At 36.5% G+C, this 19,402-nt stretch overlaps 1 protein-coding gene across 3 annotated transcripts; it reads right to left on the bottom strand.

Moving 5' to 3' along the window:
• Window positions 1-362: 362 nt before the first annotated feature.
• Window positions 363-18,712, bottom strand: KRCC1 (lysine rich coiled-coil 1). Of its 3 annotated transcripts, none has more exons than XM_019632983.1 (3): window positions 18,476-18,712; window positions 3,439-3,549; window positions 363-1,645 (listed from the first exon to the last, which is right to left on the bottom strand). In XM_019632983.1, the coding sequence occupies exon 3, from the start codon at window positions 1,621-1,623 to the stop codon at window positions 850-852; it is 774 nt and encodes a 257-aa protein (XP_019488528.1). In that variant the 5' UTR covers window positions 1,624-1,645; window positions 3,439-3,549; window positions 18,476-18,712; the 3' UTR covers window positions 363-849. The 3 variants fall into 3 exon arrangements, with proteins under 3 accessions (XP_019488528.1, XP_019488529.1, XP_019488530.1); XM_019632984.1 differs by lacking the exon at window positions 18,476-18,712 and adding an exon at window positions 18,240-18,260; XM_019632985.1 differs by lacking the exons at window positions 363-1,645; window positions 18,476-18,712 and adding exons at window positions 2,436-3,147; window positions 18,240-18,464.
• Between the last annotated feature and the right edge of the window lie 690 nt (window positions 18,713-19,402).

Below are 19,402 nucleotides of genomic sequence, written 5' to 3'. Positions count from 1 at the left end.
AGGCAGCAGCCCAGCAAAGGTAGGGAGACTGGTTCCATGCAAGAGGACTGGGAGAGAGGGGGAAACTGGGTTAAATATGAATAAACAAGGTACAGCAGATAAGCAATTTTTATAACTGTCAAGTGTGACCTACCAACAACAAATTGCCGCTTAAGTACAAACTGCTCAATTATTGCTTTTCCAGAAGAAAATCATCACTGAATGGGAACAGATCATTGATACAGAACAAGAAATGTATAAATCAGTACACTTTATTATAAACATTTTCAGAATATAAACTGATTTTATATAAAGACTCTTTGAAACTTTTAAAACTATATGTAACCTAAGCTTATTTTTATTATAATGTATTTCATTTTCCACTTTCTAATCTAGAAAATACAAAGAGCTTCAATAAAACAAAACACAGATGTAATACAGGAAAAAAAAATCATTCTAAATTGCTGTATAGAGAAAACCAATAGAATATATGAGTAAAAATACCCCAAACCCAATGAAGCAATAGATTCTACAAAGCCTGTTAATCCTCCAATTTAAAATAAATGACTTCCCAAGGGAAAAATACTTCTATCATCATAGCAATTTGATGAATAAAAGCAAAACCACTCTCATTAAGGGAAATTACATTTTATATAAGAAAAATGTAATAATACTTTTAGAAAATAGGAAAAAGTAATTTCCATGTTGGAGATCAAGCATACTAAATAAATACTTTCTGTTCCCTTGGCCTTGCTACAAGCTAAAGTACCTATTTACATGAGAAAAGTGGTATGAACATGAACATCGTAAAACCAAGCTCCTCCTCAACTATTTCTTCAATTTAACCTCAGGAGAATCAACTCAAGAGCTTCAAAATCCAAGGATAGACTGGTCCCAAAGCATTTCCTCCTCTGTCCTTTCTTTGCCTTGCTCCTTTTTCTCTTTTCTACACTTACGTTCCTCTTTCTTAGAGCTGACACCTCGGCTTTTTTTCTCCTTTTGATTATTAGGCTTTTCTGTACTAATCCTGACTGTTTCTACCTCTGTTTTGTTTCTTTGGATGCTCTTGTGTTTGTCTAAATCTATTTTATCACAACCTTTTTTCTTTTTATGCTTGGGTCTCTTCTCCTCTGGTTTTTCTCTGTCTTCTTCCAGGTGCCTTTTTCTCTTTTGATGTATCTGTTTATGAGTAGCTTGATGGGCACAGGTAGTGTTTCCTGAGGAGAGGTGCTTGTGAACTCCAGGTTCTACACTGTATGAGCTATAATTATACTCTTGCTGACTAAGGTTCAGGGGTACTGGTTTTTCTGAGAAACGATCCCTGGCAAATTGACAGTAGCTCAGGGAGTCTCGTCTCTGCCTGTGGTAATGAGTTGGTAGCCACTGAGGGAACTGGTTTTCCACTGTTTGTGAAACGTTGCATGTTCTTGAGTAGGTCTGGATGGTTTCAGATGGGAGTCTTTGATCAAACATTCTATACCTGGGTCTGGAATCAAATTCTTCTTTGTACCTATAGGTTTCCAAATAGTCCTCTCTCATCTGTCTGAAACAAGTCTTCGGTTCTAAGCCTCTGGCTTTTTGCACTTTGATATAATCTTCAAGTTCATCTTGAAAAGAATCATATGTATTCTTTGAATGCTTCATTAGGCTGACAATGAGGGATTCTCTGTAGAAAAGATAGGAGAAAATTATTACTAGATTATTTTATTCTGGGAATATCCTTTGTTCTTAAGAGAGCTTAAAAGAAAATTAAAGCCCAAACAAATTAAAACCTAATTCAGCATAAAAGTTAAATATCATGATGTTATATGCCAAAAAAGAACATCAGGATAGTCAAATATCTCCCAGGCTACTCACAAGATGGCAGGAAGGAGCTGACATATAGGATTCTGTTGTAGAGCTGAAAATGTAAGGCACGTAGAGATGTGTGGATAAGGACTACATGTCCATGGTGGGTGGCCTGATCTAAATGTTCATATATTTTCTAAAGTTCTGATTAATCAGTTTCTTGTATATTGTTTTCTAAGAGAAGTAACAGAATCATGAAGAAGTAATTTGATCTTTAAAATCTTCAGTTAACCCAAACAAAATTAAATAGACCTACATACTCACCTGATTAGAGTACTGTAAAACTTAATAGTAAAAGGACATTTATAAAATGGTTTGGGAATGCTGGAAATCAGAAATTCAGCTATGAGACAAAACTCTTCGGTGTAGGGCTTGAGGGAAGATGAGGGAAGAGTTCCATCTGTCTCTTCTGTAATAGGGCTTGGATTTCATTCCCCTAGTCTGATTGGTGAAAATGGCATTCTAGAATGCCTTCTGGTTTGTTCTCTATTAAACTACTGGTGGGAGGGTTAAGAGAGGAAATGGAGATGAAAGCTGAGAGGGCAGGTGTATTGATATACAGAAAAGTTTCAGAAGAAATTCAGAGTAGATATACTAGTTTTTGTTTGTTTGTGATTCTTTTTTTGGGGGGGGGGATAGCACTATTCCTGATTCTCTTCCTTTACGCCACCTAAAATCCTGCATAAATACAAATACAGCAGAAAATGTACTCATTATGAGAAGATAATGCCCTAGATATTTTTGGTGATACATTTTCTCTCCAAAACTTAAGATGTAGCATAACCCATGCAGAACTGAACATTTCTTCCCTTTAAAAGAAAAGTAAGCTGGACATAGCATTCTAGAGTCACTAATGATCAGCTATCTTATGTGAAAATTTGAGATTAAAAAGAAAGTCTACATGAAGCCTAATTTGATGAGTCAGAAATTTAGCTACTATTCAAATTAAATAGTATAAAAATTCTGAATAGAATAATGTAACAAATAGTTTATTAAATATGAGCAAAAGATTTCAACAGACACTTCAAAAAACAATATATACAAATGGCCAATAAACACATGAAAAGATATCATTAGTCATCAAGTCAATATTAATTAAAACCATAATCAGATACCAGCATGCACTCATTAGAATGACTGAAATGAAAAGGACTGACAGTACCAGTGTTGATGAGGAAGTAGAGCAACCGGCATTTACATTGTTGATTGGGGTGTGAAATGGTACAGCCACATGAAAACCAGTTTGGCGATTTCTGAGGAAGTTAAACATACACCTACCATGTCTATGATCTGGTAATTATTTTACTCCTTGCCATTTACCTAAAAGAAAATATATGTCCATACAAAGACTTCTACATGAATATCCACAGCAGTTCTATTTGTAATAGCTCTGGAAAGGAAAACACCCAAATGTTGATCAACAAGTGAATGGATAAATCAAATAAATGGTGATATACCCATACAATGGAATACTATCAATGATAAAAATGAATAAACTACTAATACACTCAACAACCTGAATGAACCTTGAACACATGCTAAGTGAAAGAAGCCAGTCCCGAAAGACCACAGATAGTGCAGAGATCAATCAAGAGGTAAATGGAAACTTACCCTTATCAGGCTGAGAACTTGGTGGAGAAATCTGATCATATTCACCCATTAATTGCTTCAGTTTCTTAGCACAGACTTTCCCCAAATAGTGAGACTGCAACAATTGGGGAGCTAAAAAACATGATACGGAGATCACAATATTTATTTTTGTCCAATACTCCACTTCCACCTGAATACTCCACCTGAAACCCACCACAATCTTGTTATAAAGATTAAATAATTCAAAGTTTAGAATTACATCAACATAGATCAATCATCTGAAAATTCACAAAATCCATTTTGAATTTATCATTTTGCTTCTTGTAAATCTGAAAGTAAAGCACTTTTTGAGCATGTATTTTACCCAGAAAATTAATATTTTGTTTATTTTAGAACAAAATGACCCCAGATGTACACTTTTTTTTGAAGATAGCACCAGTAATTTTTAATATATTTAGTCTGAACTAAGAGTTTAAGAATAGTTTTGCTTGCTTTTAAATTAAATATCAGCTTCAGTAGAAATAATCCTGAATTAGAAATCATTTATTTTCAATCTACTTCATAATGTGAAATCTTTTGTGACTCCAAACTATATTACTATTTATTCCACATATGCCTTTTACAAAAAGTATCTGTAAAAAGTTCAGTCTTTGTTCATTCAATCTGGTATCTATGAATAAAATAAATGGAGGGAAGACAGACAGTCATATTAAACATTTAAGGTAGTATTTTTAATCTTCAACTATATATCATTTCATATACCACCTCACGTCTTCATTTCCCGAGTGCTTGGAAGACTATAGTACTAGCTTTTTGCTCATTAGAATTTTAGTATGAAAACATTTAGTAAGCCTCTATATTAAATACGGTAATATATTTTTACTTAGTCCAGAAAATACCATTCTGAAGGAGAAGTTACTGGGGTATCCATAGGGATCTGGACTTTATGGAAATTATCTAGGGTACCAGTGTTGAAAGGTTGGATCGAGAAATCCAGCCTTGGAATTTTGTTTTTTACAGAGAACTACATCAAGAAATGCAGCCCATTTTAAAATAGTCACTGATTCTAGTTATACCACTAATGCCATCTGAGAATCCCATGGGGGAACCACAGACCTCCATAGTTGGTACAAACACAACCACAAGCAAGGCTCACTAAACAAGGCTCAGACAAGCCACTCAAAGCTATAGTTATATTCACATATTCACTTCCAGAACTTCTGCTAGAAGTGTTTCTCATCACAATCAATAATACATGGCAAAATTACTACATTTATACTTGAGGTCTATTCAACTACCTAAAGTTCCTAACTGTTGAAATTTTATGTTATAGACGTTTCCAAGTTTATAAATACAATGCCAATCACGGAACACCAAAATACTTTCTATGCATCCATTTAAATGAATGAGTTGGAACCACATGTACTGTCATAGAGAAACGTCCATATGCTATATTAAGGGGAAAAAACAAGATGTAGAACTATATCTACCTACCTTCCTAATGATCTACTGATCTAAAAATCCAATTTTAATATAAAAACACTCAACATACAGAACCAAAAATTAAATATATACTTATGTATTTACTGTAAGGAAGGAGTTAAAGGAGTTGGACTATAACCCCTTTCTAGGGTAGGAGGAAGAGGAAAGAAGGCAGGTGACCTCTGGACCATTGAGTAAAGAGCCTAACAGTATTTGCAGGAGGAAGGGAACGGAACTTATCTCTGGAATGCTCTTAGCAAGATGTCCCTGGCTAAGGATTACCAATAGTAGATAAATCCAGGATCTCTGAGGTGTAATTCCCTGATGAATGTCACATAAGTTCTACAATTCTCTGGGATATGAAATGCAGATGATTTATAATTTACACACTCCCACTGTGAGGTGACCCTCACTTAGAAACCTCATCTATTATTCTGGGCCAGAGATGCATGACCAATGTGGGAAGGAGCCATCTTTCAGGTACTAGACATCTCTGTTTCATTAGAGCCTCTTGATTGCTTGTACCCTTGAAGTAATTAGTCAACTTTCATACTAGGTAATGTTACTGATTCTTGTGAGTCTGATTTGGTTGTCTGATTCCGTGTGTTAGTTCAAAACCCATAGAAAATAATCTGAAAAGATATACACTAAACTTAATGGGGTCTGGGAAATGGGGTTAGGAAAGGAGTAGGTGAGAACATTTAATATTTTGCTCTCTGCACAAGTCTGTATTGTTTTAATTTTTGCAAAGAGCATATATTACTTTGTAATTGAAAAAACCCCAAAATTTTAATTTAAAGTTTCTACAGGATATCTTCAAACTAAGCTTAATTTTTAGTACCAGTGTACAGATTAAAAGGTTTGCTTAAAAACATTATGTTCAAGAATTGTAAATAAATGTGTAGTATAGTGTGGGAGTGGAGTCAACGGAATTGTAATAGATACGTATGATATCGGGGGTGGGGTGGGGAGTGGGGCGGTGGATTGGGGAGAGGGGTTGTCACTTTGAGGGGTAAAAAAGTATAACTATTGCACTGTTGTACACCTGAAACTAATAAAATAAATTAAAAAAAACTAAATGAAAAATAAAATAAGAATGTAAATAAGGAACATTTTAGAAAGGACTTGATGAATATTTAAAATATTTCTCATATATAGTATCTCTCTAAATTATTTTTTAATTGTTTTAAAGTATATAATTACATTTGACTCTAAAGTCAGCAAATTTAAAAGGTTAACTAAAAAGGCTTTCAGAACTTCCCTTGATTCAGAGTTAATATATACAACCTGATTATGATGATGTGACATTGATTTTTCTATTAAAAATCTTTAATAAGAACAGGTAAATATTGTCTTTTGGTGATAACCAAAACTTAGTATAGATGGAAAGTTTACTGAAGACTTAGTCTTTTAGAAGTTCAAGATACTCTAAAACAGAACAATGATTTCCCTCTCTATTCAACCCTTAATACTAGATTTCTCGTTTCTAAAAGTTAATGTACTAAGCTGTGTGAATGTAAAAAAAGAAAAGGGGAGGCGGTGTTCTATGGAAAGTAACCTCATAGGGTTATCTGATCATAAATTCCTAACTGGGCAAGTTATGGTGGGTAGTCAGGCCCAGGCTTATAACTTCTTTATTAAAAGGCTTACCTTTGCTTTAAGCAAGCCCTGTCCATTGTTTCTGTGCATCTAGGTTAACACACCTTATAATAAGAGGTAACCACCCTCAAGAGAGCACATAATCTTATTAACTATCCTGTAATCCAACCCCTGCCTTGCTTTCCTCCACCTCCATGCTATCTTCCTGATTTACCTCCTTAATTTCAAATGCATAAAAAAAGCTGCAAAACTGTTACTCTCTGTAGCATTTGAGATCCTGCTCCTTGGAATATGTTGTCAGTTTAGCTCAAATAAACTCATAAAAATTCTCTACAGGTTTGGACATCTTTTACGTTGACAACTGACACTAGGGTAAGAAACTTGGAGTCATCTTTAAGACCTTCACCCACCGAGCTCCTTATTTTTTTAATCTCCATGAAACAGTATCATATTCCCAAATTAAAAATCTCAGCCATATTTCTTCCTATCAAGTCTGGACTCATGTTAATTCTAGCTTTATAATGTTTTTTTTTTTCAAATCTATCCCTTCATTTTTCAATTCCTGTAACACTACTCAGTTCAAGTTTTCCATGCCTTTGGGCTTTATTAAACTTTATCACTATTGAGTACCTGGTGGGTACTGTGAAACTGGATAAGAAAAAGAGGTGAATATTGATTACTGTTTGCCTAACAAGATATTAGATTATTCTTTCAGTCTTTTACCTCTGCAAGATAACTGGAATTTCCCACATTTTGAAGATTAAGACATCAGGATTCAAAGAAATTAAATTGCCACATGTGTTAATTGATTGATCTGAATCTTAAACCTTAATTTATCTTGATTCTTTCCATTGTATATACAGAGGGTGCCAAAAAATGTATACACATTTTAAGAAAGGAAAAAACTATTAAAATTGTAATACTCAATATATACTGATAAAAAAAGATGAATACAAGTCACATTTCACTTCTGCAATTACAAGAGGTGCTCAAAGTGGTTACCATTAGTGTCCAGACACTTCTGATTACAGTGAACTACTGATTGAGCATAGATAACATCTCTTAAAATGTGTATACATTTTTTTGGCACAGCTGGTACATAGTTGTTCCACACATTGGGAATTATAAATAAGAGAAGACAAATGATAATATGAATGAATTTACAATTTTGTAAAGATCATAGGCAAAGAACTATAATGCAGGACAAAAATGTGTTAAGTGCTCTAAGACCTAGAAAGGTACAACATCTTCTTGCTGAGGGGTTTGGGAAAGACTTTGTAGAGAATAAAGTTGGTACATCCTTAGGAGATGGGTAAAATTCAAAGAAAAAAATGAGTGAAGAAAGGGTATTTTGGAGGAGGGAAGAACATTATAAAAGTCATATCTGGTTAGATAAAACAAGATATGCATGAAGGCAGTGAAATACAGTGCTATAAGAGTGGGGCCAGATTCTGATAGGCCTTATTTGGGCATTTGAGTTTAATTCTGCAGTCAATAGGGGAAGAAAAGAGTCAAATGGGAATATTGGTAAGGAAGGTGTTGCAGGCAAGAGATTACTGGGCTGAACCAGAAACATGGTAGTGAGAACAGAAAAGAGGGAAGAATTTAAGAGATATTCTACAGGTGGAATCAAAGGAATTTTTGATAGCTGGGGGAGAGCAGGTATACCAGAGTGGGGAAGCAGGGATAACCCTGAGGCTTTGATCCTAGGTAATGTTACCTTTGTCAGAATGACGAAGGGAAAGAAGAGAAGAGTTATTATTATTGCTGTTATTCCCCAAAAGGAGGAAAGTGAGGAGTGAAGTGGAGAAGCATAATATTCCAAAAAATGAATTTGATTTTGAAATAAACTCAGATTCCATCAATAATATCTTTCACATCTTTTCTTTCCCTCTGTGTCCCATTTCTCTATATGTTCAATTCCTCTGTGCGGAACTGCTTTTAAATGACTTGCAGGTGTTCTATGTACCTTGAAATTCCTTACAACTTAAGATTGCAAATTAACATATTTGGGCACTTGAACTAAGTATATATACCAAACTTCTGTGAACATGGTGGTCAACTGGAACCATTAGAGAAAAGAAAGAAGGCATGGTAGTAAATTCCAGGTGTTGGAGAAATCTTCCCTTAGAAAATTTTGATGCTAGCTCTATTTTTTTATATTATTTTGCATAATGAATTCTATGCATTCATTACAAAGGTTGCAGTATTCTTTGGTTTGAAGAACACAGATGGTGATTATTGTGGAGTACAGTGAAATTATCACTTCCCCTAGTCTGGACACTTTTCATTCTTACCATTTTATTTAGCTTAGCTGTTTTGCTTTGTTTTGTTTTGTTTTGTTTTTTAAAGTAAGTGTCATTTTACAGATTTCTATTGACATTTGTAATCATTAAAATCCTAGAGGTAGCACCTCTCCTCCTATATTGCCTATTTTCTCCCATCTGGTACTTAATGTAATGGATTACTTCTTTTAAATGCAGGACTTTACATTTCACCTTGTGATGGGTTTAGGCCACTGCTCCAATCATGAGGATCTTTCAAATTCAAATTCTTTTTATCTTCTTTTAATCTTTGACATTAGCTACAGTTCCCACACATAGTTTTTATATGCATTCAGTCTATGTCTTCACCCATGTCACTGGTGAAAACTTTAAGTAGGACAGAAGCAAGATAATACCATGGCATTCTACAAAGAATCCTTTCCCTGCATCTAGGATTGATCTTTTCATCAGCAATCTATGGTTCTAATCAGAAAGATATTAAGAATTTGATAGAGTCTGAATTTATTCTAAAATTAAATTCAGCATCTTTTTGAATATTTGATGCTTCTCCACTCCACTCTTTACTTCCCTCCTTCTTATGGGTCTGATTATTCAAATCTATGTGTACTACATAGAAGTCTTATTTTTCCATTTCATTGATATTTGAAAGATACATGACATGTCCTAAACTGGAAACATTCTTTCTACAGCAATGGTTCTCAATTTTAACCATTTTGACCAAAGCATTCTATAGGCAGAAAGTGAACTCTTATTGCCAAGAGGTCTACATTGGGTACATAGCCAAGAGACCAATCACACACAAAATAAAAACGCATTTCAAGTTTCATGGTTTACCTTAAAAACACATGAATTTCTTGAACTCTAGTCTTATAACATCCATTTTATATAAGGTCTTTAATTAATCTTTAAATAAAATGTGCTATTTAAACTTCAAGTACTTCCTAGTACACTGCTGAACACCTCAAAAACTTCATGGAAATGTTTCCTCATTGTAAGAAATATGGTACCAAATTTCCTCTGATCTACCATATTTTCATGCAAGAAAATGAGGCAGGGCATCACTTGTGCTTTTAGTAAATCTGCACTGCCTTTGAGTGTTCATTAAATTCATTCACAAGCAATCTGTTCTGTAACATTTATCCAGTGTTGCTCTTACTATGTATGTAGCATGTTTAAGCACTTATAAATAGCAACTAATTTTATCCTGCTAAGAACTGTGGGCTGAGTACTATTATTATCCATATTTTATAGAAGAAACTGATGTATAGAAAAGTTTAGTAAATGGCAAAGGCAGTTGGGCTCCAGAATCTTTACCATTATGTTCAGCTGTCTTTCTAATTTAAAACCTCAGTTCACATTCTGAAATCTATAATATTTCTCCCTTTTGAAAATGAAAACATTTTCTGATCTCTAGGCTTTACATGTTTCTGCATTAAAAAATTAAAAGCAATCCATAATGGGAGAACATATTCCTTCCCACTTCATATGTCAGACAAAGGACTTATATCTAAATTATACAAAGAACTCTTATGATTCACTAAGACAAATTCAATTCGAAGTGGGCAAAAGATTTGAACAGACACTTCAGGAAAGAATATCTATATATATATAGATATATATATATATAGCCAAAGTGAGATATTACTACACCATCACTAGAATTACTAAAATTAAAAGACTGAAAATACCAAGTGTTGGTAAGGACGTCCAACAACTGGAAAGCCCATACATTGCTAATTAGAATTTAAAATGTACAACTTTACAAAGCAGTTTGACAATTTCTTTAAAAGTTAAACATCTACCATATGGCCCAGTTATTTCACTTGTATTTGTCCAAGAAAAATGAAAACATATGTCCATGCAAAGACTTGTACATGAATGTTCGTGACAGCTTTGTTTGTAATAGCTCCAAAACTGAAACAACCCTAATGTCTGTCAAGAGATGAATGGATAAACAAAGTGTGGTATATTCATATAATAGAATTATTCAGCAAGAAAAAGGAATAAAATAGCAATGCACACAACATGGATGAATCTCAAAATTATCATGCCGAATGAAAACCACAAGAGTACCTACTGTATGATTCTATTTATAAGTAGTTCTAGAAATGCAAACTAATCTATCACTAATCTAAAGTGATAGAAAGCAAGTTAGTGGTTGCTAGGGACAGGAGTGAAGGGGGTATGAGAAAGCTTTCGGGATTGATGGAAATATTTGGCATTTTGTTTATGATAGTGGTTTCATGGCGGTACACCTGTCAAAAACTCATTGACTTGTATACTTTAAATATGTACAGTTTATTGTCAGTATACCTTAGTAAAGTGTTATTAGAGAACTTAAAGATCTATAATTGGTGTTCTGAAAAAAGAAATAATTCCAGGGCTGGCCGAGTGGAGTGTTGGTTAAGAGCTGGCTTGGGACGCCACCTCTGAGCAGCAGGCCCCGGTTCGGATTCCACATATGAGGGCCAGTGACGCTGCGCCCTCTACAGCTAAGATGGTGAACAACAGCTCGACCTGGAGCTGGGCTGCCATGAGTCGCTGGTGATGGCGTTGGCTGTAGCCCCTGCTGCAGTGGGCTGCCATAAGCTATGGTGAGTGGCCAGCAGCCAGCGTGATTGGCTGGCAGCCGGTGTGAGCTGCCAAGAACCACTGTGAGCGGCTGTCCAGAAGCCGGCGACTGATCTGCCTCAGCTGGGAAGAGCACAATGATAATATCAACATGGGCCAGTGAAGCAACATCCTCCACAACTAGACTGAAGAACAAAAGGTCAGCAACTTGTCTGTTCCCCTTCCCCCGATTCCCCAATAAAATCTTAAAAAAAAAATAATTCCAGCTTAATTTATTAAACTGGATTTTTAAATGTTGGCTTTGTTTCCACAAAGGTCATCTATTTAACGAAGGCCAAGTCACCTATGCAGAGCTACTGCCTGTCATATTATGTTACTTACCTCATTGTTCCTGGGAGCCAGATGTAGGGACTCTAGAGTTAGTCCTGGCATTTATTAGCTGTGTAAGCTTGGTCAAGTGTTTCAACCTCTCTGTGCCTCAGGTTCCTCATTTCTACGATTGGGATATAACAAATACCTCAAAGAGCTGTAGTGAGCCTTAAGGAAACTCAAGTATATAAAGTGCTTAGAAGACTGCATGGCACATAGTAAGAGCTGTATGAATGAGCTACTTTTATTGTTATTTAGTATTTCATCTATTTAACTGTCATAGTGAAACGTTCTCCTAACTAACCAATTATTGTAGTCAACTACAGAAAGTCAAATAAAGGTAAACAGGGCAGGTGTGCCAGAAAGGATTACCTAATTCTTTGTATTTTGAGCCAGCTCATGTTTTGGAGGGACTTTTACAATAAAAGCTTAAAGTTGGACTTTACCCTTATTGTCTTTTCTGATTGCTCTGATTTTGAACCAACTCTTTGAAGATTTCAGTTTATGTCCTGTGATAGTGTTTCTATATACTTTAATACCCCAAAGAGTATGGAATATCAAGCAGAAACAAATAGGGATCCTAGCTACTTTATTAACTATTTACAGGCTGGTATTAGGTCCCAAGCAAGAAATAGTTTGTGTTGGCTGAAACTCATCTGTAGTATTTTTGAGATGTACCTTCTAAAATTTTGGGGAAAAAATCTAGCAAAATTCTGAAAACTTGATGTTCCTATTTGTACTGCACCTACACTACAAGCCTAGTTATAGATGAACACCCACAGTGCCACTTACTTCCACAAAAGATATCATAGTAGAAAGAGAAAGAACATGGAATCTTTTATTTTGGAGAAATGAAACTATGCAGGTTCTTATTTAACAGCTGTACAAAGCTTGGTCTTTTTTATTTCAGTAAAGAGACATAAAGCCATTGTGAAAGTTAAAGAAATAAAAACACTGCACACAAACTACTGTGTTAAATATGAAATACATGAGTAATACGAATTACTCATAATTCAAAACTACCTAAAAATATATCTTAATAAAATACTAAGAACTACCCTACTTTTCCTAATTCTAGACCTGTCAGAGAGAATTTGTTCCAATTCAACAACCCATATAGAAATTGCAAAACCTGATTTTTTGCATTGTATGAGATGTCTCAAATAAGTATCAGGTTTGATAAACAAATCAACTGAATTTGAGTGAAAAATGTAATAAAAATTTTCATACCCCACAGCACATTATTTGTGTTGTGATATGGCATTTAAACATAATACAGCACAAAGTCTTTTTTAATGTTTATTAAATATCTTTAATCTTTGAAGCAAGAAAATTTTGAGCAAATTAGGATGTTAATTTGGTTAGTATTAGGTGTAAGTAAGCTCAATTCTTCACCTTTAATAAAGACACCAAATAAACGACATGGTTCTATACTTTTAAGTCTAATTCACTAAGAAGCATTAGAAGATGTTTTACATCTTTCCTTTATATGAATCTTCTTTCTCTCAGCAATGTTATATAACAGTTTCTGTATTTTGTTAAAGCTACGAAAAAGTATTTTACGGTTTTTGATGCACTATAAATAGTATTAAAAAAATCTCAATTTCTAATTCCTTGTTGATAACATTTAGAAGTACTATTGATTTTGTAATATTGACCTTGTATTTTGTGCCCTTGCTAAACTCACTTATTGTAGTAGCCTTTTCCTATATTCTTTGAGGTTTTATATACGGATGATCTTATCATCTGCAAATAAAGACAGTGCAATTTCTTCCTCTTTAGTCTGTATACCTTTTATTTCTTTTTCTTGCCTGATTGTATGGCTAGGACGTCTAGTACAATACTGAACAGAAGTGGTGAGAATAGACATCCTTCCCTTATTCTTCCTCTTAAGTCTTGCAATCTTATACCATTATAATCTTAGGAAAGACTAAGCAGAGCACTGCAATAAGTTTCAGGACATTTGGTAGCTGATCCTGTTATCTTTGCATGTTCTTTTATTCCTTTTTACCCCGAAGGTCAAACACCATTTAAGTTTTTAGAGATCTTAATTGTGCTAGAAATGCAGCCCAGTACCTGTCAGCATCATGAATACTTTTAGCTATATTATTAACCTTGCTTTTTCCGGAAATGAGGTTAGTATCTGACCTATGAGTTTCCCAGCTCTAGCTGTTTCATACTAATACAACAATCATAAAAAGAACTAAGGGTTTAGTATGGCATAGTTCTAATGACTAAATACAAAGGAATTAACAAAATCATTAATTGGGAGTACTAGTTACACCTTTTATATAAAACTTAGGTTTTTAACTAAGTCTTTGAACATCAATACTCCTAAGTACCCTATGGCTAGCTGGCTCAAGGATCATGCTTGTGAAATTAATTTTACTTGGACCCAAGGCAGCCATCTTACATCAGAATGCCATCAAATGTATGCCATTCCTTCCAAAGGGTTAATAAATGTGAATAGGTCTGTAAGAAGGGGGAAAATATTAGTGCTCATGTCCTAACATATATATGTGATGAATATAGCAGAGGAAATCTTAAGTTAGTCATTTTAACATGCTTAGTCAATATTTTTCATATTGACACCTAGTAAAGGCAGTAGATCTGATACTGACAAATAATCATTAATGTCTTTCCAGACTTCCTGCCCCACAATCATTCTATCCAGCTGCCAACATTAGATTTGCATCATAATGTACTCTGGTGTGTCTGTAGCAGATATATCCTGAGCAGAGCACAGATTTATACAAAACAACGAACTACTCCTGATGTCTCCGGAGCCTGGCTAATCCATATTCAAAACTGCATTTTCTCCAGTTACTCTCCACCCCCTCCCCCGACTCACCCCCTTTAATTGCACTAAAAAACATTACTGCTTAGCTCTTTAAAAGGGCCGTGACTAATTTATCCATATATCCTTAGTACTGAGCATAGTACCTGGTACATAGGTGGAGCTCAATACATGTTTCCTGAATAAATATAAGAAGGGCTATTAGCTAGATTTTCTGTCACTTCACTTGAATCTCTGCTTAATATCATAAAAAACAAGGAAAACATTTTTAGGTAATTGTTATATAAATAGGTTAATTAATGATTCTGTAAGTTGAACATGTCCTTCATTCTAGAACTGAGTCCATTTACTTATTTTTTTCCTTAAAAAAGGCAGGTAAGCAACAATTGTTTGTTGCAGTTTTGGTTTTACAGATTTCTCAGGAATATTGTTACTCAATGAAAAAAAATTTTTTTTTAATTTTATTTTTATTATTAGTTTCAGGTGTAACTCAATGAAAAAAATTTTAACTGTCAAAATATTTGAGAAACCTCACTGAATGAATTATAAAGTATCCAGGAAAACCTTGATACTTTAGTCATAAATTCTATGTATATTTTTTTCCATGTAAGTCTGGTGACGTGGTATTTTTTTTGTTTTTTGTTAATTGAGTTTAATTTGTCAATGTCCTATTTATAATCTTATACCGTCTATATATTCCCTGCTTGCCAATTTTTAATCCTTACTGACATCTGTTCATCAAGCCTGATACAGATGTGCTCCTCATGAGTATGACAGCTATAGGTGAAAATGAATAAAGATGCTTTTCAAATCAGCCATCAGGATTTTGAAAGTGAGAGTGAAATTTTAGTAACTGGAAGCATGACAATTCTTTACTACCTCTTGGAGGGATCTCCTACAGATTTTTATTTTTTAAGAAAAATTAACAGGCAACATTTTCTTTTTTCTCTTTTTGTTTATGTATTCTTAATTGGCCATTATTTAAGGCTCTTATAAATATCTAAACTAAATATATACTGAGTCTTACTAGTGTTTTAAATAATTTATCAAATATTTACCATTTGCTAAGTAGCAGTTAACTGAATAGTTAATGAAGGATATTTACCAGGAAATAAAGCAATGAAGTAATTTTTTAGGTACTAAATTTATTTTGTTTTTCAAATCATACTGACTAATCTCAATCCTAACTCTTAATAGAGATTTCGTTACTTTCTGAATGTCATCTGATGGCCATTATAGGTCAAAGTTTCATGTTTTATGAATTGCCATTCTAGTACATAGCCAAGCTGTGGAATGATTATCAACGTGGAACTTTAAATGGCTTCAGTTTGGTTAGTACAGAGTTCAACCTCAACACTACTGACATTTTGGTAGGAGAATCCTTTGTTTTGTGTGTGTGTGTGTGTGTGTGTGTGTGTGGCGCAGGGGCTGCCCTGTGCATTTTAGGATGTTTGCAGCATCTCTGGCCTATACCAAACCAATGCCAGTAGCTCTACTCTCTGCTTGACCTTCCTTGCCCAATGGTGAAAACCAAAAATGTCTCCAGACATTGCCAAATGTACTCTGGGTGGGGACCAGGGACAAATTTATCCTTGGTTGAAAACCACTCAATTGGGTTAATCCAATTCCTCCTCCCCATAGATGACAAAACTCAAAGAAGTAGTTTTGGACTTTGAAAAGTTGAAAGAAAAGCTTGGAGTTTACTCAAGGTCATATAGCTAGTGGAGAAACTAGCACTAGAACCTATTACTAGTCAAGACTCCTATTCCAGTATTCTCATTATTCTACTCAGAAGTGGTATAGGATGCTAGCACTGCGTGAACTGACATCAAGTCTTCAGTAATTCTGCACATATTCAGGCATCACAAAAAAAAAAAAACAAAGAGAAAATGCCACGTCAGGCAAAACTTGTTTTTCCATGAGAGACTGTTGCCAAATCTTCCGATGATCTGGTTATGGGAGTCAAATTTTATTGTAGACATGACACCTATAAACTACTCAGGCTTACTTGTTGGTGAGAGGCAGGATGTTTGCTATGAACAAAAATCCAGGAGAGCTTATATTTTTTTGTATCAGAACAATGATACTAACCCACACTGATTGAAGATACTAAATTTAGTCTTCCAAATTGTCCTCACTAAGATACTTAATGGACCATCATTTGCTTTCAATGAATTTTTAATTTCCATTTTTTAGTGAATGAAATTTATATAAAGTGCACACAAAAATGTTTTAAGAAATTTATATTTTACTACTTTGCTTTTCCTCCAAAATGAAGTTTAAAAGATTTTGTACACCTGAAACCTATGTAACTTTACTAACAATTGTCACCCCAATAAACTTTAATAAAAAAAAAAGTAAAGGAACGATTATGGAATAGCACACAAAAATAGAATATATTATGGAAGGGGGTAAAAATGAAATTATTTTTATGAGGTTATTATATTTATTGGTGTCCCTCCAGGAGAAAGTAATTAAATTATTCTACAATACTCTGGCTTCCACCCTCTTTCACTATGGAGACAAAAAAAGCAACTTAAGGCAATACAGCAAATACTAAAAATTATTAAAGATGGCTAAAAGTTTTACTGAAATACTCTGCATTGGATTCAAGCTTCATCTAAAATCATTTCCCAAACTGCCTTACAGCCTTATCTCATAGGCTGTTCGCATTTCTTAGATTGAGATGATCAGGAAGTAGTTTTTCGTGTTAGGGGAAATGTGTTGGTGAGAACTTAAAAAAAACTTTTGGCAGGATCACTCCTTCCAAACCCCTGCAGCACAAAGAGACTTGACCAAATTCTAACCAGGGCCTCTAGCAGCCTGAGGCGGAATACCTGAGATGACGCCGTCCCTGCGCTTGTTAGGAAGAGCTCAGGGATGTCAGAAGAAATTGACTGACTGTTCCAGCCAACTCCGGATGGGAGGGTAGGTACCTGGTCTCCTTTTAAGAGCGCTTACTAAAAAGGGCTTTCGGCTGTGAATCCTCCCGCCTACCCTTGAAAATGTGTATCGCCTACAACTCCGTGGCGTCTCTCCCCAGGACCTGAAAGTCATGCCTCTGAAATGCGATCATCAGGGAGGCGAGGCCTGTCGCCCGTCTCGGTAGGAGGGCAGAGTCCTAACTTCCGGAATGCCAGCAAGCAGACACAGCTGACTCCGCTCACGCTGCCCAGCCCTTGGTCATGTGTCACTTCCTCGAATCTACTAGAACCCCGCTTCTCTCCCATTCCTTTCTTTTCCCTTTAAAACGCCCAGTCACCGCTGGGTAAACCAAATCAAGTCCGTTCTCACCGCTCTAATACCCGGCTTTGCTATCTTGGCCACTGGGAGCGACCTATTAACACTCAGACTACGATCAAGATAGGCCTGCACATCTTAGAAGATGGTTTTTATAGGGTGTTACCTTCAAAAAGTCAGGGAAAACTCTCCCAAGTGATCCCTCAAAAACCTCAGCCCCTCTTTCCTTCACCCAGGGCCTGTCCAACTTGAAGCTCCCACGCCACTTCCTACTCTGCCCACACTGCTAACTCCGCTTCTCATTTTCTGTCTACCTGCCAGGATGTCGCATTTCACCCAGCGGAGGTTTGCTTCCTCCCACGTCTCGGGCCTGTTCCCCTCTCTGTCTCCTCAGTCTTGGGGTTTCCTCATCAGTGCCCCTTCCTTCTCCCAGACACTCAGGCCCCAGCCTCCTTGCTGGCCACCTCTTCCCCTCACACCTCCTCCTCCTCCTCCTCCGAAGGCTGAGGCGTCCCTTTTCCCTCCGCACTCCACTTGGGGGCCCTGGCGCCCCTCTCCGCGGGCGGCGGGTGGTGAGGGGACTCCGGCCCCGACGCTGTCGGCCATTTCGTATACTCGGGACAGGCCCAGCGGGCTTGGCGCGCAGGGGTTTACTGGGCCGCGGAGTTGAAGGGCTGAAGCCCGGGCCGCCCCCGCCGCCGGGGCGGGAACTCACCTTCTTTGAGGCAGGGGCGGGCGTCTACAACTACTGTCCCCCTCCCCGCCAACGCCGCCGGCCTAGGGAAAGGCCGAGGTGGAGGTGGCGGAGAGGCAAGGACGCCCGCTGCCGCCAACGCCGCCTCCGCCGCCGAGCAGGCGAGGTGGAAGGAGGAGGCGGAGACCGGGACTCCTGAGGGGAAGTCGCCGCCACCACCCGCGGCTGACTGGATGGCGCCAACGCCATGGCGGCGAGCCCCTCTAGCCCCGCCTTCCTGCTTGCTCCGCCCCCTTCACCACCCACTTCCGGGGCTCCGCTGTAACCTGGCGGTCACCACTCATTCGTAGTCGCCCCTACGCCAAACCATTGGTAGGGAATAAAGCACGTGGGGCCACTCACTTTTCTGAGCGTGAACCTAAAACCAACTAAGAAAAACAAACAAAATGCTGGAATCTGTGGGTTTTAACCTCCAGAGCATCTGAAAAATACATCATTTCCTGCTTTATTTTTCTCTCCTTTGCTAAGGTCTTTAGTACAGAGTAGATTAAGCAAAATCCTTGGTCAAGATATGCTGTCGTTAATGGTCCATAAATGACACCTCTGTCAATATATCCATATATGGATATACACATACACACACACACAAATACACAAGCGTATATCTCATCATCTTATTCCCCACCTCCCAAAAACATCACTAACCTGGTTTGTAGTCATTTATTTCCTTACATATATATCTTTATCACATGTATGTGAAGCTAAAAAAAGGTTTAGATTGTTTTTGAATTTCATAAGATTTATATCTTTCTCTATGGGACTTGTTTCACTAAACATTTTGAGGTTCATCCAAGCTGTGGTATATAGCTGTTATTTATTCGTTTCATTACTGTATAATATTCTACCCATTTTCCTATTGATGGGCATGTCCCAGGTACACTGTGCAAG

This window comes from Hipposideros armiger, unplaced genomic scaffold (assembly GCF_001890085.2).
Source record: "Hipposideros armiger isolate ML-2016 unplaced genomic scaffold, ASM189008v1 scaffold_1219, whole genome shotgun sequence".
Taxonomy (NCBI): domain Eukaryota; kingdom Metazoa; phylum Chordata; class Mammalia; order Chiroptera; family Hipposideridae; genus Hipposideros; species Hipposideros armiger.
The sequence above is the reverse complement of the archived record's forward strand: the minus strand, read 5'-3'. Positions and strand labels throughout refer to the sequence as shown.